Here is a 21,021-nt window from a genome sequence, read left to right as displayed (position 1 = left end):
ATATGGCTCAGCAAGTGCTAGGCCTCGCGAAAACCCTTCTACAAGAAAAGTAAATGGGGGGGATTTCTATCACCAAGCCTCTATGCGGTTCTCCTACGCCCCCTCTGTTCCGCCGTCTAATCCATGAAAGAACAAAATAGTACGCGGACTAGACTCCTCTAAGCTCTGCTTCGTATGGTCGTCGTAATCCGCCAACGGCTCGACAATGGTCGGCACAGGCGTCACCGCCGCCGCGCATTCTCCTACAAGGTCCTCTTGAGCGGCATCGTAGCCAGGCCCGTCGACCGTCCCACTCCACACCAGCAGCTGGCGTCTCCCTCCCTCTCGACCTGGACCACAATGTCCATTGAGTTCTTGAGGAGGTGCTCCCTCACCCGGTCCCGTACTTCATCGAGGCTTGCGCCCCGGCCCGCCACCACGTGCACAATACCCCGCAGTTTGTCGCCCGATCCCTCGTTGCCGCGGTCGTCCATCCAGAACTTGGGTACCGAGTAGTTGACGACGCCCTTCTGCTGCAGAATCCCCGCCAACGTGTTGCGCAGGTTGTACTCGACGTCGTCGGGGACGTTGAGGAGAAGGTTCCGTGCAGAAGACTTAATAAGCGGGACCGATGCCAGGAAGATGAGGATTGCGATGGCGCAGGACGCGAGAGGGTCCCAGAATGTCCAGCCCGTATAGTACGTCAAAATAGTCGATAGCACCACCGAGGCGCTCCCCATCGTATCGGCCAAAACATGCAAAAAAATACCCTCCATATTGTCGTTGTGATGCGAGTGCCCGTGGCTGTGCTTCTTTCCGTGCGAGTGATCATGCCCATGGTCGTGTCCGTCGTGCGAATGCGAGTGTCCATGGCCATGATCATGGCCATGGTGGTGGTGGCCGAAGCCCCAGAGACCCAGCAGGTTGATGACGCCGCCGAGGAAACTGACAATGAGAAGCTCTCTTAGCCGGTGGAGCTCCTGGCCTTCCCATATCCGTTCAAACGCCTCCACGATGATTTCGACGCTCAGCAGCCTGGTATCTGTTAGCCTTCATGCGGCTGCATCGAATGGTGTTGATAGAACCCACATCAGCAAGATGCCGTTGGCAAAGCCACTCAGTGTCTCAATCTTTCCTAGCCCAAAGGGAAACCGCTGGCTTTGGGGCCATTTGCTTGTAACCGCGGCACAAAGCCCGACGAAGAGCGCAAAACAGTCGAAGAACATGTGGATCGTGTCGCTTAACAGGCCGAGAGAGTCGGTGACGTAGCCGTAGAAGGCCTGTACGGCCATGAAGCTGAAGTTGAGACTGCAGACGCCATGTCAGTTGGGGCACGACCAGCGACTGTGCCAGCTAACTCACGTCATGAAGTAGAAGATCCTTCTTGAGTCCTTTTCTACGAGGATGGTGTGGAGAACCGGAACGGCCGGCGTGTACTTCAGCAAGGCCCTTGTGAACAACGATGGCTTGGCGTGGTCGTGACTGTGGACGTGTGAGTGGTCATGATGATGGTGTTTATCGCAATGTCCATGAGAATGGTCGTGAGAGTGGTCATGTTCGTGGTGGTGGTGGTGGTGGTGGTGGTTTTGCTGATAGACTATCTTTGTTTCGTCGAGAGGTTGGAATGTCGCCGAAAATGACCCAGTTGTCGGCGTCAATAGCTGGCGTCCGCTCGGTGTAATTTCTGTTTTCCAGCCCTCCATTGTCGCGAGCGACTGAGGCGGCGCTTTTCCTCGAGGAAGAGAAGATTGGCTCGAGTTCGTCCGGCAGTGCGAGTGTCCGTCATGGGTGTGACTGTGTGGCGGCTCATGATCGTGTGTGTGGCCGCTCCCGGTCGAGTCTTGGCTTTGGCTGTGGGAATGCAGCCCGCCGTTGGACATCGTCGACTTCAAGGCATGGAGGGATGGCGGTGAGTGCGAGTGAGAATGCATGTGGTGATGATGGGCGTGGGGGAGGGCGGAGGATGGCAAGGCGTAGGACGAGGCCATGTCGACCGCGGCGCGTTGGGGAGGTCGATCTGGGAGCCGAGTTCCGGGGTCGAAATCGGCGTCGCTGTCGTTGTCGCCGTCGTTATCGGCGTGGACGTTGACGGAAACAGGAGAGGAAAAGGTCGTCTCTCGTCCGCTCTGTCGTGTTTTCTCTGGGTTGTCCTTGTTCGTCTCTCCACCGAGGCCCGTTGATTCGAGATCTGTACCCCGTACTTAGGTCCCCCCTATCATGGATAGCCCCGAGTCATGAACTGGATGTCACCCGTATTGTTTATTTTCTCCGTGGCGTCTCGAAGACAATACCGACGACAGCGACAACGACGACAATGTGGGATGGCAGCGATTGTGTGAATCGGCAAGTCGGTTCGCAAACTGCGGTGTCGCAAGACATCCAAGGCTGTGGAGCTGGGATGGGGGCGGGGGGGAGAGGAGGCAAGAGTCGTGCGCACGGCGTGGTGTAGTATTTTCAGCCGAGAGCGGCGGCAGCGTCGACGTTCAGGGGATCTTGGCAGGCTAAAAGGGCCAGCCGGAATGGAGTCGCCCCGTCAATGACGTTGCGCCGCAATCGTCACGCTGGTGGGCGGCCGAGTCTTTTGAGAGGGGAAGGACGGGAGATTTGATGATCAATGGACGTGCTGGCCAATAGCACAGGTAAATCTGGGAGTAACGGATGCAGACAGGCTGGCTCGGAATGAGGCCTGACTGGAGAGAGGCAATTAGATCAGAGTGAACAACAAGCAGCTACGAGCAATCGCTAGTAGAGTACGTGTAGTATGCGAAATGTGGGATGCGAGCGTTGATGTGTTATTTTGTGTTTTGTTTTTTTGGCCAAACTCACGGGATGCATGGCTTGCCGGGTGGTGCCTCCTTTCAGCGCCTTCAGATGAATCTCGCGCCTTGTCCCAATAAGGAATCCAGCAGCCATCCCCTGCAGATTTCTCCGTGTGGGGAGGACAAGCCGGCGGCACGTTCGTTGTGGCAGTGGATGTGATTCGTCATTGTAATTAGACTAGACAACCCTCAGAAGAGGAGAGGGGACGCTTGGCTTGCTGCCGAGCTGCTGCTTGGAGCTGGCTGCATAAAGTTGCCCATGCAGGCAAGCGACACAGGGGCATAGATAATCTGTGATGGGACGACTGCGGAGAAGGCGGTGAGGTGGCTAACACTTATCATCGGGCTCGCACTATCTACCTACCTAGTGTACGGATACCTATGACCTATGAGCAGTACGTACGAGTACGTACCCTCTGCAATGTAGTGTACGGTTGCGGCCCCATCGTGACATGTTCTCCCCTGGGCGAGCCATGCCTGTCTAAGGAGTTCGGGATCGCAGTGTCGCAGACAGGCATCAATGTCTTTGCTTTTGTTCTATTTTGCTCAGGCTTCTGATGGTCTGTGTCGGTTTTGCATGTGCGACAGATGGTTTTTCATTGATTGGGTGACGAAAAGGAGGGTCGAATTATCCTTTTCCAAGGCGCAAGGTAATGTCAGTTGTGCAGATTATGAAGGTGTGAAGAGCACTCTGATACAGACCGACAAGGATCATCTATTTCATCGACTGTCTCTTGCACGAAAGAGAGGGTCAATTAGGCACCTACTAAGTACGGAGTACGTACCGAGTGCTTGTCTTATCGGCCACGTGACACTTTCACTCCCACTCCCTGAAGCTTTGCTATCGGGTGCGACGACCACTGATTGGCGCCACCGTTGCAACATCGCAGAGTCCATCCCAAGTTGGAAGGCGCGAACGAAGACGATAGGGTATCTAGCCTTCCTACCTGCCCTGGAAAGTAGTGCATCCTCGGTCCTCAGACAAGAGGCCATCGTCGGTCGCGCGATACTTTGGGCAATTTATCTTTTTTCGAGCTTCATTCGCTTGGAAAAATAAGAAGAAGAAAAAAAAACCCCCGTAAGGCCCGCACCTCATGTGGCAAGAACGCTATATTGCAATTTCAGATGACAGGACGGGCCAGGTTGCATAACCTATACCACCACCACCACCACCGTATCTGATGGTTGGCGATCATCCTGAATATCCACCACATCTTTCATCGCCCCTTCTGGCCGACTGCCTCAGCTCACGCGACGAATTCCGCACAGCCGCATGATTATCCGTCGCACCTCGCCAATATGTCGATTGTGCCTCTCGTGGTCTCTGTCCTTGCTGGCATCTTCACCACTCTTGTCGCCGCCTTGGGCATCAACCTCTTCACGCGCCTGCTTCCAACCCGTTACCATGCAGCCGAAGACCCCAAAGATGATCACATCCAGATCTTGGTGCTGGGCGACATAGGCCGCAGCCCTCGGATGCAGTACCACGCCCTGAGTATCATGAAACATGGAGGCAGGGTCGACCTCGTCGGGTACAAAGAAACGGCCCGCCACCCGGGGCTTGTTGGCAGTGAGCGAGTGGCTCTCTACCCTCTGCCTCCCCTTCCAACTGTGCTTCAATGGAACACATTGCCGTTTTTCTTCAACAAGCCTGCCAAGGTCATCTGGCAGAGTTGGTCCATCTTCTATGTCCTGGCCTACACGGCGCCTCCGGCCCGATGGATCATTATCCAGGTAGGCGAATCGTCACTCTATGATGCGCATGGCTGACTCTCCCAGAACCCCCCGTCCATCCCGACCTTGCACTTGGCCCTGCTTGTATCTCTTTTGAGGGGAAGTCACCTCCTCATCGACTGGCACAACTATGGGTGGTCCATCATGGCGACCGGCCGCAGCCAGAAGAACCCTCTCGTTTGGCTCTACAAGAAGTACGAGACCTACTTTGGCAGGATTGTGCCCACCGTCAACCTTACTGTCACCGATGCCATGGTGCGCCAGCTCAAAGCGAAGCCCTACAGCAACAAGAAGCCTATCTTCACCCTGCATGACCGTCCTGCCGAGGTGTTTCAACCTATCGGATCGTCTGATGCTCGCTTGAAATTTCTCTCGGGGCTCAAAGAGACTAAGAACTTTGCTCAAGGCATCGTTGCCGGTACTACACGCCTCATCGTTAGCAGCACCTCTTGGACACCCGACGAGGACTTTGGTTTGCTCCTAGACGCCCTCGTCGCCTATGCGCACCCCGAAGAAGCTGCCACCGAAAGCAGCGCAGGCAGGCCTCCGATTCTAGCCATCATCACTGGCAAAGGACCCCAAAAGGCCGAGTACGAAGAGAAGATTAAGAACCTCCACCTCGAGGGTAAGCTCCCCGGCATCACAATATTGACCGCTTGGCTGTCCACTCGCGAGTATGCCACGCTCCTCGCTTGTGCCGACCTTGGTGTTTGTCTACACATGTCTAGCTCTGGTGTCGACTTGCCGATGAAGGTAGTCGATATGTTCGGCTCGGGTTTGCCTGTAGCAGCATACTCTGCGTACGAGAGCTTCTCCGAGCTGATCAAAGAGGGCGTGAACGGATGCGGCTTTGAGACGGCCACAGAGTTGGCCGAGGCCTTGACCAGGTTGTTGAGTGAGGGTGGCAAGGACGAGCTGAAGAACCTCAAGGCAGGAGCTGTGAAGGAAGGAAGTTTGCGTTGGGATGAAGAGTGGGATCGCGTTGTCGGGCGGATTGTGGGAGTGATTGACAGCTGAGATGCTGGGTTCAAATAGTAGTTCTTGATACCTACCGGCTGTTGGCTATGTGGAGAGATCTGTACATTCACGATGACTATGGTATTATTACTGTAAAGATGGAGGATCCGCAGAGTAACTACCGACATGTTAGTACCACAAAAATGTTGTGGAAATTATGACACTTTCGAAACCATCAGGCGTCCCAGATTCGGAGACCAAGAAGCAAAAGATTGATTTCGCCCGGACTTGAACCGGAGACCTTCAGTGTGTTAGACTGACGTGATAACCAACTACACCACGAAACCATGTGATGAGAACAACGTCTCTGATGGCACATGTGACATTTCCATTGCTAATAATCTTGTCTCATGCAGAAGTTTGGGTCCACTATGGGGCTGTCAACAACACTTTGGAGACCAATAGAAGTGCGTGTAGGCTGTGGTGTGCTGTGTTTCTGCCTTTTGTACTCTTGCTGGTCGAGATCTGGTTTTCTATTAAACAACGCAACCACTCACTTTCACCGCACAAGATAGGCATTCCAAAGATTATCAAACGGCTACTCGGTATGATTGCAAGAACTCTTATCTTGTTGAACAACTAAAACTTTACTTTCTTGTCTTTTTATGCATACAGGTGAATTCGGTGGGTGACTCTGATTTGAGTAGGAGCACCCTAGCAGCCAGCAGTGTTACTACGTCGGGCAAGCTAAAGAGAAGGCAAACCTCGAAGAACGAAACGGGCTCATATGTGCTTCCTGTCGTACGCACCATGTCCATACTGTCGGATTGTCCAAATGGATTCCCTGTTCCTTCCAGTTTAACATTCAACAACCATCGTTCAGGTCCGCGTTCAGAGCCAGTATCCTCTTGACGGCAAACGCTGCGGCCACCATGATCGGCGCCTGCGTGTTGCCAGTGGGAACCTCGGGATGCATACTCCCGTCCACGACGAACAAGTTCTCCGTGCCCCAGACCTTGGTGTCCGGGTCGACCACGCTCTTGCCGTTGTTTTCGCGGCCCATCTGCGCGGTGCCCAGGTAGTGGCTGCCGCTGCCCGCCTTGGCGACGATGGCCTCCGCCGTCTCATTCTTGGCGACGCTCAGGATGCTGCCGGGCCGACGGGCGTAACCCAGCAGCGTGTCGACCATCTTGGTCAGGGCCTCGCGGTCGCCCTCGGTGTGGAGGAGCGGGTTCAGCGTCATGTTTGTGATTCCGTCGGCCGTGATGCCGACGGTGCCGACGGACGTGGTGCCGTGGGTGAGGTACACCTTGACGCCGATCGTGTCGTTGCTGTCGGCGCGGACGGTGCCCTGGACATGACGGGTGGCTCCATCGGTCGTGTTGACGCTTGTCCAGAAGTTCAGACGCTGGCCCGACTGCGCCAGAAGGCCACTGCCGTGGGCGAAGAGCTCGACAGACTCCCGGTCCGGGCTCGTCCACGCCGTTTTGGGTAGGGCAGCAAGCGCGTCTTTGGTCTGGAATGTGACGGTCGCCACGGCGTGGTCCTTGAGGTTCTCACCGACGGGCAGCTCGATCCACTGGTCCCTGGGCGGGAGCTCAATGTCCGTCGTCCCGGTGGCGACGGTGCTGATCTGTGCGGCGGGGCCGATGCCCGAGTTGAAGAGCACACGGGGCGTGGAGTGGGTGCCGGCGGCGAGGACGAGGGAACCGCCCTTGGTCAGGTTGATGATCTCCCGGGCGCCAGACTCGTGCTCGACCTCGACGCCTGTGACGAGGCTGCCGTCTCGCACGGCGCGAAGGACCTTGGCGTGGAGCTCGAGGGTGAAGTTAGGGAGGGCTTCCGCATTCGGCAGGATGGCTCTGACTGGGCTGTCACGTAGACCGTGGGCAATCTACAAAGCACCGTCAGTCAATGTCGCATGTTGATGACGGAGGCATTCACGACTTACCGACCACGGAGGGTGCGAGTACACCAACTCCTTCGCCTCGACATTGCTCAACGCATCCTGCTCACTCCAACCGTTGGCCCCCAAGAAGCGCGACATGACCTCGTACGCCCCGTCGTCGTATCGCTTCCCGTCCTCCGATGCCAGAATCGTCCCCGGCAGGTGCTCGTACAGCTCCTCCGCCGCTATCGCGACCCCGTTCTCCCAGCGCCACTCCTCGGGCCACCCCGAAAAGTCCGCTGCACGCGGCCTGACGAACATGAGCGCGCTGAGCATCGTCGACCCGCCGAGCATGCACCCGGCAGCGATGACGAGGTCCTTGCAGTACTGCAGGTCTGGGTCGGCGCTCGTGAAGTCGGCCAAGCCCGGGACGTCGTACATGGTGACGGTATCGTTCCACGGCACGGTCTTGTGGTTGCCCGACACGTAGAAGGCTGGCCCGCCGCGCTCGACGAGGAGCACGCTGCTGCCCGAGGCGGCAAGGCGTTCGGCGGCCACAATGCCCGCGGTTCCGCCACCGGCGACGATGTACTCGTACGTCTCGTTGCGCGTGGTCGTGGTGTTAGATCGGGGCAACAGGCGGGCCGAGGTTGTCTCGCTCAGCGCGAGGAGCGCCGGGGCCAATGTGACGAGCTTCATGATGCCAGTTGACGATGGTCAAGAAAGGGGATGGCCAGACACTCCAACAGCAAAGCTTGCAAAGGAAAGGTCTTGTTGAAGTAGGCGGCGTATGAAAATATCTGCATGATTGATAAGATGAGATTGATTAGACGAGATTGATAACCTTTCTCTCCTGATCCGTACTATGCTACGGCATTTGGTACGCGCTCCACAATATCAGACGATCCTGACCAAGTAAGGCAGGCAGTGATTTCAAGTGTCGTGTGGATCTCGCAATATAAGCATACTCTGGAGTGAACGCTTCACTGGTTTCGACACGAGGACTCTCGCTGGAACGGGTGGGCCTTGGTTAAGGTTCGTCTTTCCTCGGTTAAATACCTCATACACGAATCACTAGGACCTTGTCATGTTGAGATGTTCTCAAGCGACGTGGAGACCGGCGATTCCGGCCGTCTGGATGGTAAGACTCTGGCGATCTCTGGTAAACTTGGTCAGCAAGGTTGCACGCAGCTACGTAACCAGCGGGCGGGATTTGATTTACTGGCCTTGGCGCTCGGCGTTTACGTTCTGCTCCGTTCAACGTGCCGAGACCGCCTTCGTGAATCCACCTGAATGCTGCTCACAAGTGTGTGTTGCTGTTCGTGAGGTCAAATTCTTGCAAGTCGGGTCCAGAGGTGACGGGATCTCGATTCTTGCCAGTGGTTTGAGTCGCCCGACGGGGTTGCGTACAAGCCTGTCTGATATATGTGTGCTACAGTTGATATCATAATATGAGGGTATCGGAACTCATCAAGTGTCTAAGATCTCAATACTGGAATCATAGCCTAAGAGCTATTTGTTGGCGCCGTCGGTAGCGGCTGCGTTCACTGGACAGTCTGTTTACTGCTAATGTCATGTCAACGAGGACCTGACGTTTTCCAAAATGCACAAACTGGAAGAAGTCTTCCTTATGTAACTCCAAGCGATCTTTTTCTTATATGAACAATTACCAATCATACACAAGCAGCATGATAGCGTCACGTCCTTAAGCTTTGAGCCGTCCGGGCCTAGACTTAGGAGGGGCCGCATTGGCAACGTACCTTAGTCCGAAACTAGGTAGACCGTTACGACCCCACTTTCACGGCCGGCGGTCGACATTCAGTCGGGGGATTAACTTTGTCACAAAGATGACAATCTTATCATTGGCGAAAAGCGGGCATAATCCTTGATACGCCCATAAGTATCTTTGCGGCACAGCGCAGGCAGACATGTCCTTGTTGGGCAGGTCTGAGAGCTTCTCCAGGCAACAGAGGGCCTAGCAGGGGTCGTGCCTTTTCCGTTGCTGCATGCCATGAGCCCAACCACAACCAACAGCATATCGCTTCGTTACTTTACAGCCCGGCTTGCATCCGATTTGATGATCCTCATGTATTGCCTCATATGTACACAGACGTTGCTTGCTACTCTCTCCGCTTCATCCCAACAGTCAATGGGGTGGAAGTCATTGCGCGCTCACTTGTACGAGCCGCTCGTGAATCGGGATGGACAGATCGGTACCGCCTAATCTAGTCTCCTTCCTAGACGAGAAGTGTGACTCAAAGCGACGTGCTTGCCGGGCTTCCAGATCCACTCAAGATAACAATGTGTGCCCATGATAGATATATGAAGCCTCCAATCCAGAGATCCAAAAACATTGATCTCAATTATCGGTCGACTCTCTTACCTTGATAGCCGACGCCATCTTGTCTATAGTCCGCCATGGGTGATGAACAGTTCCAGAAGCGCCTCGAGTTGGTGAGAGATGTCATCAAAGGCTACGGCTTAGAGGTAAAACTATCCTTCCCGTTTAGCCCCCCACCATTTAACATGTGCACTTCCCAGCCCTTGGACATTGCCACCGTGGAGTACGAGGAGAATTGCCCGTTCCAGTACAACAACTTTATTTACAAGATTACACTTTCGACCCCGGCAACCGCATCCTCCATTCCCAATCCTAGCCCCTATACCGTGGCCCCGCCACAGGAGGGTGTGTCCACCCTTATCATGCGCCTCGCAAACCCGAAGGCAGAGGGCATTGTTCACGAAACCCGTGTCGAGAACGAGGTAGCCGCCATGCACCTCGCCCGCCAGGGCCTGTTGTCTTCGGCCAAACCAGACACCGCGGCGCTCGTCCCGGCGTTGTATGACTGGCAGTCTCCCAACAACTGCCCGTCCAGTTTTGGGTGGTCTTTGATGGAGTTCAAAGATGGTGTGCCGCTTGACGGAGTGTTTCGGGACATGCCTATCGAGGACATGAAGGAGGTGCTGGGACAGATTGCGGACATATTTACGGGGATCCAAAAGTCTCCGCTACCGGAGAGCATTTATGGTCATGGAGGCATGACGATCGATGGAGAGGGGAACATTGTGAGCGCTCAGATGACCACGCTCAAAGGCGGGCCTTGGGAGTCATACTCCGCTTTCTGGAAGGCAAGGCTGGCGCTCCGTATGGAAGATGCTGGCGTGAGCCCGGCTTTGGACGGTTGGAAACCGAATGGCGTCCGGGAGCGCATTGATAAGTTTCTAGCCGTAGGTCTTGAAAAGTTCCTCGACGAATCCGGCGTGGACGTTGGAAGGCGCAATATTATCCACGGAGATCTAAGTAAGTTTTTTCCACATCACTTCGCATCATCTCATATGTCGAGAAGACTTACATCGGTCCTCAGCCACGAACAACATGCTTTACGATCCCAAGACAAAGAAGGTGACGTCAGTCCTCGACTTCGACTGGGCCTTTGTATCACACCCCTGCCACGAATTCTTCACTTCCCTTGGCGACATAGGCGGAAACACCGGTGGCGGCACTGGGCGCGACCCGGACCTCAGCGGCGGTCAGCTAGGCAAAGCTATAATAACAGGCAACTTTGACATTCCCGACGTCCCAGAAGAAGCCCTCAAGCAGTTGGCTAGGGACAAGGCGTGGGATGACGCGCTGGCAGAAAGGGGGGCGTTGAGACCGAGTGAGATTGAGGGTATGTCTGCTCTGGACGAGCTGAGAAGGCTTGAAGGCTTGCTTTGTCCCTTTGCGCTAGAGCATCCGGCCATGTTAAAGAGAAAAACGCCAGAGGAGATTGCGGAGATGAGAAAAGCGGCGGAGGAGAAGTTGATAGACTGTTTGTCTTCATTCGGATACTGAAGGAAGTTCGACAACCGGGTCTTTTGGTCGACCCAATAATCTCTCTAAATACTCTAGCATTGTGAGACCTAAGTCGGTGTATTTATGATGAATTTTCGAGTGCTTGGTCTTCAAGGATTATATAATCCTAGCGTGGGCGCTGAAAGTTTTGACCGATTGTTTGGTGCTTATATCATGATGAAATTGTAACCCCCTGATAGGGTATGCCAGCTGCTCGAGCGCCGCGCTTGCATATGTCTCAATCTTGGTTTTCTATCAGACCTTTCACTTCACCAAGTTTTGGTCGCAATCGACCTTACATATCTCAAGGTTGGGTCTCACAGCCTTTTTTTTCCAGCGTGAGTTGGAAGTCTTCAAGAAGGAATAACTACTAAACACTATCTAACCCTTATGAATTTCGCCTCGGATCAGATATAACTCAGTAGAACGGGCCTATGGCCTCGTATCGTGTGTGTATAGAATTTCTTCCAAGGGCGACTTTCTCTTCAGCGGCCGGCCGGCCTGCCAATCTCACCCCGTCGCCATTACGACCTTGGTGGTAGATTCAACAGTATCATCATCGCCGGTCGTCGCCGACGTTCCAGCGCTCAGAGATCGTTCACGCATGCAGTCGTGGTTGAAATGAAGTCAGATTCGGCAATTGCTTTGCGTTATCAGGTATGCTATACCGTATTAAGAGGTTGAGATATCGGACAGGTCGGAGGTGCTGCGTATCGTGTTTCTACGTACTGTGATATTACATATGTATCGGGTGAACTGCACTAGACTGCTTCCGGGAGTCAAGAGCGACTATATTTATCAACAACTCACTATAAAAATAATATAAAACATCCGAGAGCTTAGACCGTCTAATTGTCCATAATATACTGTTGGAAGAAACACGTAACGCCATGAGCGATACTGGTTGCAAATTTGATACTGTGTGATACATGCTTTATGATGTATCACCGAATCGCTATTTTAGATATTCAATAAGAACGTTTACCGAATCTGTGTACATATTAGTGCTTAGGAAGCCTAACAGCATGTAATGAGATACGTAGCCAAGGCGGTCCCTTGTAAGGTCGTACAGGTACATGACAATACAAGAGCACAGCCTAACAGCATGCGTCATGCAAGGCAGGACGTTCCCCTATGTCGCCTCAGACGGTCCGTTAATCTAGTTGAGGAGGACTTCGGACGCCGAGTCCTGTTCGGTTTTTTCCGTGGACCCTGGGAGCTGTCGCTTTTACTAGGTCATTGCTTAGATTATGACCGAAGCAACTTCATATTTAAAGAAGTATCATATTGGCATGGAGACTTTATTTCACGCAGAATAAACGTGTCGACATAGTTTTGCTTTCGCTTTATCACGAGCCGCTATAGATGGTATAATATCTAGCTTTTTTTTTTATTGCCTTGACTCTTATCGTATTGCCGTTGTCGGATCTAAAAAGCTTATGAACTCCAACCGATGTAGCCTGAAGCTGTGTATGCCGAGGTTGTCAAACTGAGATAATTTGCTACAGAAACGTCACTAGAAATGAAACCAGAAATGAGCTAGTGCGGCAACACTATCACCAGGGTCAGATGAAGGAACTGCATATTCAAATTGCCGTCCATTTTTGATTGTGTCAGTGAATATCGACGTGTGTATCATAGTTTGATAAATAATATTCGCAGTAGACTACCAAAACAATCTAAGTTTGGAACTGCAAGAAGCTAATTTGTGTGTGGCCCACAACACCACCCGCGCCATCAGCATAGCCGAGTCATACATTAAGCCGCCATGCCAGGGTTTCCCGACATCATTGACCCCCATTCACTGGAATATTGCCCGGGGCCATTTAGAATAAAATAAGCTCTTTCCGTCCGACAACCCCATGTGAAGTGGTACAAGCTCGGGCAATGCCAAGATAAGGTGATACTGATGTGCGTTTCTCGTTGGAGCGTTTTTTCGGGCCCGAGCTTATCCCCTCCGCAGGCACTCTTTGAAACGCGCATCGTGCCTTTCCGGGGAATGTTTAATTGTACTTGGCGTGACTCGATAAAAGCCAGCTCAAAAACCGTTTCTACCCCACTTCCACCATCGTCTGCCCGTCACGCCGCCGAGGGTGATGCTATAATCTTTGAGCTCAGGCAGAGGGTATTGATAGCCCAACCTCACACCACAAGGCGCCATCGTACAATATGCGCTGGCTTCACGCAGCCCTTCTGCTTCCTGTGGCTGTTTCTGCTACCTTGAACCTGAAACAGTACAAACCATCATTCTCCCAACAGCAGTTCCCGAGTCCGGAGGAAGATAGCCCCCATCATGTTGTGAGCAAGATGCAGAGGGAACCAAAGTTCCTGACCAATCAGACTCGGAGTGTGTATCTTGTCTCCCGTTAATCAAGCGCAAATCTGACCTCGACATGCACAGAGTTCGTGGTCAACGGCACTGCGTTACCTGAAGTCGACTTTGATGTTGGTGAGTCGTACGCAGGACTGCTCAACATCGACAAGAACAATGATACGGCCGGGAAGCTGTATTTTTGGTTCTTCCCATCCGCGAGGGAGGTAGCGGACAAAGAGATTCTCATCTGGTTGACTGGAGGTGTAAGTCGAAGACATACACACCGTATATAACGGTTACTGATTTTGCAACTCGCAGCCCGGGTGCTCTTCAACCGGAGAGCTTCTTTCGCTCAATGGCCCCATGCTTTGGCAACCCGGCATGTACAAGCCCATCAGAAACAAGTGGAGTTGGCACCGAATTACCAACGTCGTTTGGATAGATCAGCCCATCGGTACAGGCTTTTCCCAGGGTACGCCAAATGCGAAGGACGAATTCGATGTCGCTCGACAATTCCTCGGCTTCTGGCGCAACTTTGTTGACACCTTCGCCATGCAGGGGTACAAGGTCTACGTTACGGGTTCCTCTTACAGCGGCATGTACTGCCCGTATATCGCTAGCGCTATGCTCGACAGTAACAACAAGGAATACTTCAATGTCGCTGGGATGCAAGTCTTTGACGGAGTGTACTCGGTCGAAAGTGTTGGCGAAGAGATCCCGGTGGCTTCATATGTCGATCGGTGGCAGAATGTGTTCGCGTTCAACGACTCTTTCCGTCAGACGGTGAAGGACACGAGCCAGAAATGCGGCTACGACGACTATATGCGCAAGTATCTCGTCTATCCGCCCACACAGCTGCAGCCGGGGATGCCTCCGGGTGTCGATGAGGATGGCAACGTCAAGCCGGCGTGCGACGTTTGGAGTATGGTTCAGGCGGCCGCGGCGGAGATCACGCCATGCTTCAGCGTTTACACCATCACCAACCTGTGCCCGCTCAAGTACGACCCCCTAGGCTTCAGCGACGGCTCGATGTACAGAGCGAAGGGGTCCGGGCCCGTGTACTTCAACAGGGAGGACGTGAAGCGGGCCATTAACGCTCCCGTGGATAAGGAATGGGTGTTTTGCACAGAGACGCCGGTCTTCATCAACAGGACCGACAACTCCATCAAAGAAGGGCCCGGTAGCCAGCCTGTGCTGCCCAACGTCATCGACAGGACGCACAACGTCATTCTGGCCCACGGCACCAAGGATTTTATCCTCATCGACGACGGCACGCTTCTTACAATCCAGAACCTGACTTGGGGTGGACAAATGGGATTCCAAACGAAGCCGACGGCGCCGCTTTATGTGCCCTACCACAACAACAACAACCCGGAGACCCTTGCCGGCGCAGGCGTGATGGGAACAGTGCACTCCGAGAGAGGGTTGACTTACCTTGCAGTATCTACAGCGGGTCACTTCCTGACAATGGATGCGCCGTCCGTCGCGTTCCGCAGTGTCGAAGTGCTGGTCGGAAGAAGAGACGGGTTCACCAACAAGCCGTTCACTTTTGAGGGCAACGCAACCGCGGCGATGCCGATAGGAGAGGCCGGCAACGGTACTGTGGTGATGTTTCCGCAGTCCGCGGATTCCCGGTGCAACCCGCTGTCGGGCGCCGAGCCGATAAGAAGCGACGGAACGCCAATACGGGCGAAGAATGGCCAATCGGTCTTTGCGTTGGCTTTGGCGGCTACCCTAGCCGTGGCTTTGGACTTGTAAGGCTTTGGCGTCTCAAGCAGTGGGGGATGGAAGGGCACATCTACAGCAGACATGGCCCACGGCCTCAAAAACATTAAGACTGCCGGCCATTGGCCTCCCGTGATACAAAGTGATTCAGCTTTCATTGAAGACCGATCTCTTGATCATAGGATGTCCTAAAATCCAATGACTGGAGCTGCTGCTTCCAATCCCCGGTGGCGATTTATTAATGATCCCAACTTGCTACCCAGTGAAAGTCATTTCTTGATTTCAGAAAGAGATGTCACATATAGGTGTAGCTGACACTCTTTCTGCGAGGCGTTTATGAAAGCTGACTAGCAGGCCATTGATTCTTACTTGGGTTTGGGCCAATTGAAGATTTCTGCGGTTGAACCAAAGTTGTGGAGGCATTGAAGGTTTGTTAAGTGACGCAACTGTGTAAGTACTGAGGGTGGAAGTTTCAGTCCGCTCCTTTTCGAATGAGACACATTCATGTGTAGACATACTTGGATCGTGATACAAGCAAGGCGATTGCATGTTGGCAGCAGGCTGGAAGAGAAGAACATGAACCATACAAGGTGAGACTGCGCGCTCTGCTGAAGCCCCCAAGTCTTTCGTGCACGTACCGACCTGGGTGCGTAGCTCGGAGACCATTTCAGCTCACAGCCCAGACTGATGATATCCACGGAACAGAGGTACTTGTTACATGATATTATTCATCTAATCGAGGGAAAATGTGAAGATTACAAAATTTATTCCGCCCATACAATTCGAATCACTTATTATATGTTGTGGGTCCGAGTGAATCATCGTATCAGGATGCTAGTGAGACTAAAACGAGTCGGGTATTCGTTTCGCTTGCTGGTTTTCTTTTGTTTGATGCTCAGATCTCAAATGCTTCATAATGGTTTTCGTGCATAAACCACGTGGCTGTGATAAAACTTTTTAGCCCAAACTCACACAGGTGGGATCGGGTTATACTCACATGGGCCAGTATGCATGTATTTCCCTATTTTTCAAATCGTTCCGCACCTCCGCCAGGAGAACGTCGACATTCTCTCTCGGCCACAGCAGCACCCGGGTGAAGATAGCAAGGCAGAGAGCCTCTAGGCCCATCATGGCGTTCTCGTGGCTCCAAGTGCCTTGCCAGAAAGTTAGTTATCTACTACATTGCGACAGTCGCACCTGGAATGGTGGATCGAAAAGGAACCAAGTTTTCGTCGTTCATTCGGTTTCTGGAGGGGGTTGTGGGGATGGCACTCACCCAGCTCTTTATGCCTAGGATGCCTGGCCCATTCGTTTGTCGGCCATTTGAAGATGGCCTCGTTCACGTTTACGAACCCCACCTCCCGAAGCTGGTCCTTGTACTTTGCGGCCGCACCGAACGGCGTACCCAGAGCCGCGGTCCCCTTTGCCAGGAGCTGACAGCACTGGACGAGCGCCGAGTCCTCCTTCAGAGTCCCGTCGTCGCACGTGGCAGGCATGCTGTCGGTGACCTCTATCCACCCCCCGGGGTTCAAATTCTCGTAGGCTTGCCGGAACAGAGCGGGGAAGTCTCTGATCCCGGCCGTGTTCATTCGGCTGTGGATGAAGTCAAACTTTTGCGAAAAGGTCCACGGGTGCTCCTCGATGTCCTCGATCTGAAAGTAGGCGTTGGGCGGCACATACGACGGCTGCACCGGGCTTAGGTCAACACCTATGACGGTGGAGGTCGGGTTGTTGTCGGCGAAGTCGATGGCCCAGATGCCGGTCCCGGTGCCGATGTCCAGCACGCGCTGGGGCGGGTTCTCGCGATCCAGGGGGGCCAAGTGAAGTCTGTTCCTCATGGTGAGGAGGAAGAGGTTGTGTTGGAGGTCCAGGCGGTCGAGCTCGAGGTCGTCGTTGGGCATGAGATAGGCGCCGTCCTTGTAGGCGTGGTACGTACGGCCGTTCTCCTCGCGGTAGCGGAGGATACTGCTTCGGAGAGACATGGTGGACGGCTGCACGTCGGCGCCGAGGGAGGAATCCAGATCGGACTCAGTGTCGCCGGCAGATTCGCTGTCGCTCGCCTCATCGGCGCTTGTCGTTGCGGAGTCGTCATCGAAGTCGAGTGCGGGCTCGGTCTCGGCGGCGGCTGATGCAGGAGGCGCATCTCCGGCCGACATTTTGGGGAACCGGTGGCTCGCAAATCAGGTGGACTGTTTTTTATTCTTATTTTTAAAAAGCAGAATTCTCTTGACCAGCTGATGTTTCACAATGATTTTGAGCCGCAGACAGACATCATCGCTTCTTTTCTTCGAAAAAAGGGAACGGCAACCGAGAGAAGTCCACACCCGAAGACGACAATACCTCGACGGGGGGGTGGGAATCGTGGAGACGGTCAGTGGAAATTATCTGTTGGTCACCGCGGTTGGAAAAGGAAAAAAAAGGAGAAAAAAACAGGAACCAACGCGCTTTACCAACTGCACCAACAGAAACTTGAAGCAGTCTTGATTGGGCGAGACCGCAACCCCACGATACCTGCGCTTGTTTCTCTCCTTTTCGCCCACTGTCACAGTTCTCGCGTTCCTCTTAATAGTGGTGGTTGTTCGCCTATGTACGGATACCGTACTATCAATCGCAAGATGAATGGAAGACAGGCGGGCCAGCAAAGCGGACCAAATACGACAACAAAGATGAGTGAAAGATAACCCCGCGGTTGGGCCTACTGAATGGGGGAAGGGGGGGGGGATATCGGGCAAGGGGTGGTTGGGAAGTCTGGGCATTCATCGAACGATGTCCTGCGCTGACTCCACCCGGAATGGGCATGACCGCCTGCGGGAGAGCGGCGTAGGTGTGGACACAAACGCTTGTATGTATGCAGTATGCAAACCCCTCTTCTGCGCACCCGGATTTGTGTAAATTGGCTCAAAAAGAGGCCCCGGAAATGTGGCGGCTTTGAGATGTAGCGATCGTATCCGCGGGACCGTAACCGGGTTTCTGGGCGGGCTGGTCATGGACCGGTGGGAGAGAGTTTGGGAATGAGCTGGGTCGGCGCCAGGGCAATATGCTGGCTGCATGGCTTGAGGCTCACCGTGTCCAAATTCGTCACGACTATGCCAAGGCTGCAGCATCGGCCGATCAGTAATCAAACAGTCTTGGCTCATATGGCAAAGTCGATTCTGGACCGCTGGTAGCATAACGCGTGGGTACATGAACGGGAGCATTCACCGTGTCGATGCCACGAGTCCCGCCATGCCCATTGCATTGGAGCGAAATTGGAGAGGGCTGTGGCGATGAGGAGCCCGCATGGTCTTTGAAAGAGCAGACTCTCAGCGGCATTACTAATGACCTCAATCTTTATAATATGTTGCCGAAAAGGGTATAATTGTGTAACGTGAGGTTCAAAAACACTTGCAATCACCAGCTAGCTGCCTTGTAGTAGATACTCAAGAACGTCAACCAGTTAGTGGAGCACCAGCATAGCGCTACCACCTGTGGGCCAAAGTTCGCTTACTGATGCCCGCGAGCACAGAGCGGTTTTAGTATTCCACTAAATTTTGAGGCCTAGAGCCAGGACTTGGACTTCTAAAATAACTACAGTATAGTGTAAAGACCATTGTCGTTATCGTAGTACTTCGTAGTCCTTTATAGTTGATCGTCTGGGTGGGTGCTACGATTATTGAGTACCGACTCAATACAAGAGTGGTGTACGTAGTTGGTAACAGACAAATGGGGGAACTCGGGAGGGTACTCGCTGTGGTAAATTGGGGATAAAAAGAGAGAGAAGAAAAAAGAAAAGCAAAAAGAAAAGAAAAAGTAAACACATTGTTGGGTGTTTGTTGATCTGGAGGACTACTGGCTTCCAATGAAGAATTTCCCAACTCCTCAGTCGCTCAATCCTTGGCACATCTCAAGGCAACCCAAAGGATGGATCTGACCCATACGTCTCTTTTATGCAATCGGTTTCCTCCCTGTGATGAAGCGGTAAGACGTGATGAGCCTGAAGTCTTTGCTCCTAAACTCTCGTTTGACGCCCTCCATCAGCACTCTGGCTTGATCCTGACTGAAGTTCAACACCCGAGTGAAGAGAGCCGGCGTGTGCGAATCAACCGACATCTGCATATGAGCCAACTCGTAGCGGCCGAGCTCCTTGAGGGCTGGATCCTTGGCCCAAGGACCGATAGGTATCTGGGAATGAGCGTCAGTGTTTTCCCTCTCATCTTCTTCTCACAGTATAACCGTCTGGCGGAGAGGGTCGCTCTCTCGCAGGGTAAAACTTACCCTGTACACGAGCTCCTGTACATCCTCGAAACCGGCTTCAATCATCCACTGCTTGTGGTACTTTGCAACGTTCAGCTGCTTGCCGTATAGTTTACTCGCCTCGTCCAGCTTGGTAACCCACTCCTTGGTCCACACGGCCCTGTCAAAGCTGTCGTCGTCGCTGAAGATCCAGGCGTCGTACTCCTGCATCTCAACCCAGCCGCCCGGTTTGAGGCCGGCCATGACGCGGCCATAGAACCTTGCCCAGTCGGACGAGGTGCCGCTGAGGGCGCGACCGTGGATGTAGTCGAAGCGCTCGTCCTCACGGTACGTCCACTCATCCTCATAGTCGTCGACGTGAAACTTGCAGTTGATGGGGACCCATTCGGGTTGGATGGGCGAGAGGTCAACGCCGTAAATGTGAGCGGAAGGGAACTCGTCGGCTATGTCTATGGCCCAGCTGCCGGTGCCGGTGCCGAGGTCGAGGATGCGCATGCCGGTGGCGTCATCGTGGTCGGGAGGTGGCAGGGGCGCGGTAAAGAGGTTGCCGCCGAGCAGCAGACGCCAGATGTGATGTTGCAGGTCGAGACGCTCCTGCTCCTGGTCGTCGTTGGGGAGGACATACTGCCCCTCGCGGTAGGCGTGATAGCGGCGGCCATTCTCGTACTGGTAGTGGAAAATGGAGGAGGAGATGGAGCCCGTGTAGGCGGTTCCACTGTCGGAGCCGTAGGCGGAATCGTTATCTGCGGCGGCGTTTTCAATCTCGTTCTGCAGGACAGGGGCGCGGTCTCAAGTCAGCATGCATACCCCGATCTTGGGATGAACAGGGCATGTGCGGGGATATTACATCGACTTGGAGCGGTGCTACGGCGTCATCTTGGGCGGGGTTGAGTAGGTATAGAATACTGGTCGGCGCCGTGGCACGCGGGGGTTCGGTGGACGCCGTGTCGGTGGTCAACGGCGTCGAAGGTTGGGTGGTTGTTGTGTCGGCGCTAAGGGGTCCGTCCGTCGACGAACCCGAGTCCACGGCATTGGAACCGACGGGAATTGAGGGTGTCGACGTCATCGAATGCGGAGAGAGATCGGCGGCCACGTGCGTGCAGGGAATCCTTCAGGATGGAAGGGTTTTGCTATGAAACTCTGCGGCTGCTGTTTGAAAAGCGGAAGAGATGTAAACTATGAAAGACTATGAGGGGTGGGAGAGTCCAGACTCTTTGAAGTAGAGAAGAGACACTGACTGGTCAGCGAAATGTCACTCCACCCCAAGAGAAAGAGAGAAAGAGAGAAAGAGAAAGCGCAGACCATTGAAGAGGGGAAAAGTGCGGGAAAGTGCCTGGCAGGGGCAGAATAAACTTTTCCGAAATCCGCTTCGACCGCAACGTCCGCGCCTTCCCTCCTCCCCTAAACAGTACGTTCCTAGTTTATCAGGCACGCCTTTTGGCTAGGGTTCCGCCCATTTTACGCAACTTGAGAGACTCTGCTCTGCCAATCTCTCGGCAATTGAATGCATGGGTGGGCCTCGCTCCCGTTTCGGTGC

The 21,021-nt window shown here is 53.7% G+C and overlaps 7 protein-coding genes and 1 non-coding gene across 8 annotated transcripts; 3 read left to right on the top strand and 5 right to left on the bottom strand.

Moving 5' to 3' along the window:
* Positions 1-242: 242 nt before the first annotated feature.
* LY79DRAFT_512953 (cation efflux family protein) lies at positions 243-1,859 on the bottom strand (the record flags this gene model as incomplete). The annotated part of the gene is made up of 3 exons (XM_060554438.1): positions 243-1,014; positions 1,069-1,287; positions 1,342-1,859. The coding sequence occupies 3 exons, from the start codon at positions 1,857-1,859 to the stop codon at positions 243-245; spliced, it is 1,509 nt and encodes a 502-aa protein (XP_060415415.1).
* A 2,085-nt stretch (positions 1,860-3,944) lies between these two features.
* On the top strand, positions 3,945-5,637 carry LY79DRAFT_161631 (glycosyl transferase group 1). Its single transcript, XM_060551147.1, has 2 exons — positions 3,945-4,532; positions 4,578-5,637. Exons 1-2 carry the CDS (start codon positions 4,098-4,100, stop codon positions 5,547-5,549), a joined length of 1,407 nt encoding a protein of 468 aa, XP_060415414.1. The 5' UTR covers positions 3,945-4,097; the 3' UTR covers positions 5,550-5,637.
* A 125-nt stretch (positions 5,638-5,762) lies between these two features.
* LY79DRAFT_t93 lies at positions 5,763-5,836 on the bottom strand. The gene has a single exon. It is a non-coding gene; the product is annotated as a tRNA-Val (tRNA).
* Positions 5,837-6,354: 518 nt separating this feature from the next.
* On the bottom strand, positions 6,355-8,076 carry LY79DRAFT_512838 (GMC oxidoreductase; the record flags this gene model as incomplete). The annotated part of the gene is made up of 2 exons (XM_060554422.1): positions 6,355-7,383; positions 7,441-8,076. 2 exons carry the CDS (start codon positions 8,074-8,076, stop codon positions 6,355-6,357), a joined length of 1,665 nt encoding a protein of 554 aa, XP_060415413.1.
* A 1,620-nt stretch (positions 8,077-9,696) lies between these two features.
* On the top strand, positions 9,697-11,406 carry LY79DRAFT_550096 (phosphotransferase enzyme family protein). The gene is made up of 3 exons (XM_060557537.1): positions 9,697-9,864; positions 9,919-10,678; positions 10,743-11,406. Exons 1-3 carry the CDS (start codon positions 9,796-9,798, stop codon positions 11,210-11,212), a joined length of 1,299 nt encoding a protein of 432 aa, XP_060415412.1. The 5' UTR covers positions 9,697-9,795; the 3' UTR covers positions 11,213-11,406.
* Positions 11,407-13,112: 1,706 nt separating this feature from the next.
* LY79DRAFT_629883 (serine carboxypeptidase) lies at positions 13,113-15,284 on the top strand (the record flags this gene model as incomplete). Its single annotated transcript, XM_060562155.1, has 3 exons — positions 13,113-13,559; positions 13,614-13,789; positions 13,845-15,284. Exons 1-3 carry the CDS (start codon positions 13,382-13,384, stop codon positions 15,282-15,284), a joined length of 1,794 nt encoding a protein of 597 aa, XP_060415411.1. The 5' UTR covers positions 13,113-13,381.
* Positions 15,285-16,039: 755 nt separating this feature from the next.
* On the bottom strand, positions 16,040-17,709 carry LY79DRAFT_161567 (methyltransferase domain-containing protein). The gene is made up of 4 exons (XM_060551146.1): positions 17,702-17,709; positions 16,528-17,636; positions 16,249-16,405; positions 16,040-16,193 (listed from the first exon to the last, which is right to left on the bottom strand). Exons 2-4 carry the CDS (start codon positions 17,405-17,407, stop codon positions 16,163-16,165), a joined length of 1,068 nt encoding a protein of 355 aa, XP_060415410.1. The 5' UTR covers positions 17,408-17,636; positions 17,702-17,709; the 3' UTR covers positions 16,040-16,162.
* Positions 17,710-18,684: 975 nt separating this feature from the next.
* Positions 18,685-20,896, bottom strand: LY79DRAFT_550089 (methyltransferase domain-containing protein). The gene is made up of 3 exons (XM_060557536.1): positions 20,332-20,896; positions 19,506-20,252; positions 18,685-19,412 (listed from the first exon to the last, which is right to left on the bottom strand). The coding sequence occupies exons 1-3, from the start codon at positions 20,548-20,550 to the stop codon at positions 19,176-19,178; spliced, it is 1,203 nt and encodes a 400-aa protein (XP_060415409.1). The 5' UTR covers positions 20,551-20,896; the 3' UTR covers positions 18,685-19,175.
* Positions 20,897-21,021: the final 125 nt, after the last annotated feature.

Source organism: Colletotrichum navitas (assembly GCF_030913465.1).
Source record: "Colletotrichum navitas strain CBS 125086 chromosome Unknown LY79scaffold_21, whole genome shotgun sequence".
In the NCBI taxonomy this organism is placed as follows: Eukaryota; Fungi; Ascomycota; class Sordariomycetes; order Glomerellales; family Glomerellaceae; genus Colletotrichum; species Colletotrichum navitas.
This window is presented reverse-complemented; position numbering and strand designations above follow the sequence as displayed.

Coding starts and splice junctions, on each gene's coding strand:
- LY79DRAFT_550096 (XM_060557537.1), top strand. CDS start 9,796: ATGGGTGATGAACAGTTCCAGAAGCGCCTCGAGTTGGTGAGAGATGTC. Junction 9,865..9,918: donor TCAAAGGCTACGGCTTAGAG/GTAAAACTATCC, acceptor TGCACTTCCCAG/CCCTTGGACATTGCCACCGT. Junction 10,679..10,742: donor TATTATCCACGGAGATCTAA/GTAAGTTTTTTC, acceptor ATCGGTCCTCAG/CCACGAACAACATGCTTTAC.
- LY79DRAFT_161567 (XM_060551146.1), bottom strand. CDS start 17,407: ATGTCGGCCGGAGATGCGCCTCCTGCATCAGCCGCCGCCGAGACCGAG. Junction 16,406..16,527: donor TCCTAGGCATAAAGAGCTGG/GTGAGTGCCATC, acceptor CTTTCTGGCAAG/GCACTTGGAGCCACGAGAAC. Junction 16,194..16,248: donor ATACATGCATACTGGCCCAT/GTGAGTATAACC, acceptor GTTTTATCACAG/CCACGTGGTTTATGCACGAA.
- LY79DRAFT_550089 (XM_060557536.1), bottom strand. CDS start 20,550: ATGACGTCGACACCCTCAATTCCCGTCGGTTCCAATGCCGTGGACTCG. Junction 20,253..20,331: donor TAGCACCGCTCCAAGTCGAT/GTAATATCCCCG, acceptor CCTGTCCTGCAG/AACGAGATTGAAAACGCCGC. Junction 19,413..19,505: donor TACAGGAGCTCGTGTACAGG/GTAAGTTTTACC, acceptor GCTCATTCCCAG/ATACCTATCGGTCCTTGGGC.
- LY79DRAFT_161631 (XM_060551147.1), top strand. CDS start 4,098: ATGTCGATTGTGCCTCTCGTGGTCTCTGTCCTTGCTGGCATCTTCACC. Junction 4,533..4,577: donor CCCGATGGATCATTATCCAG/GTAGGCGAATCG, acceptor TGACTCTCCCAG/AACCCCCCGTCCATCCCGAC.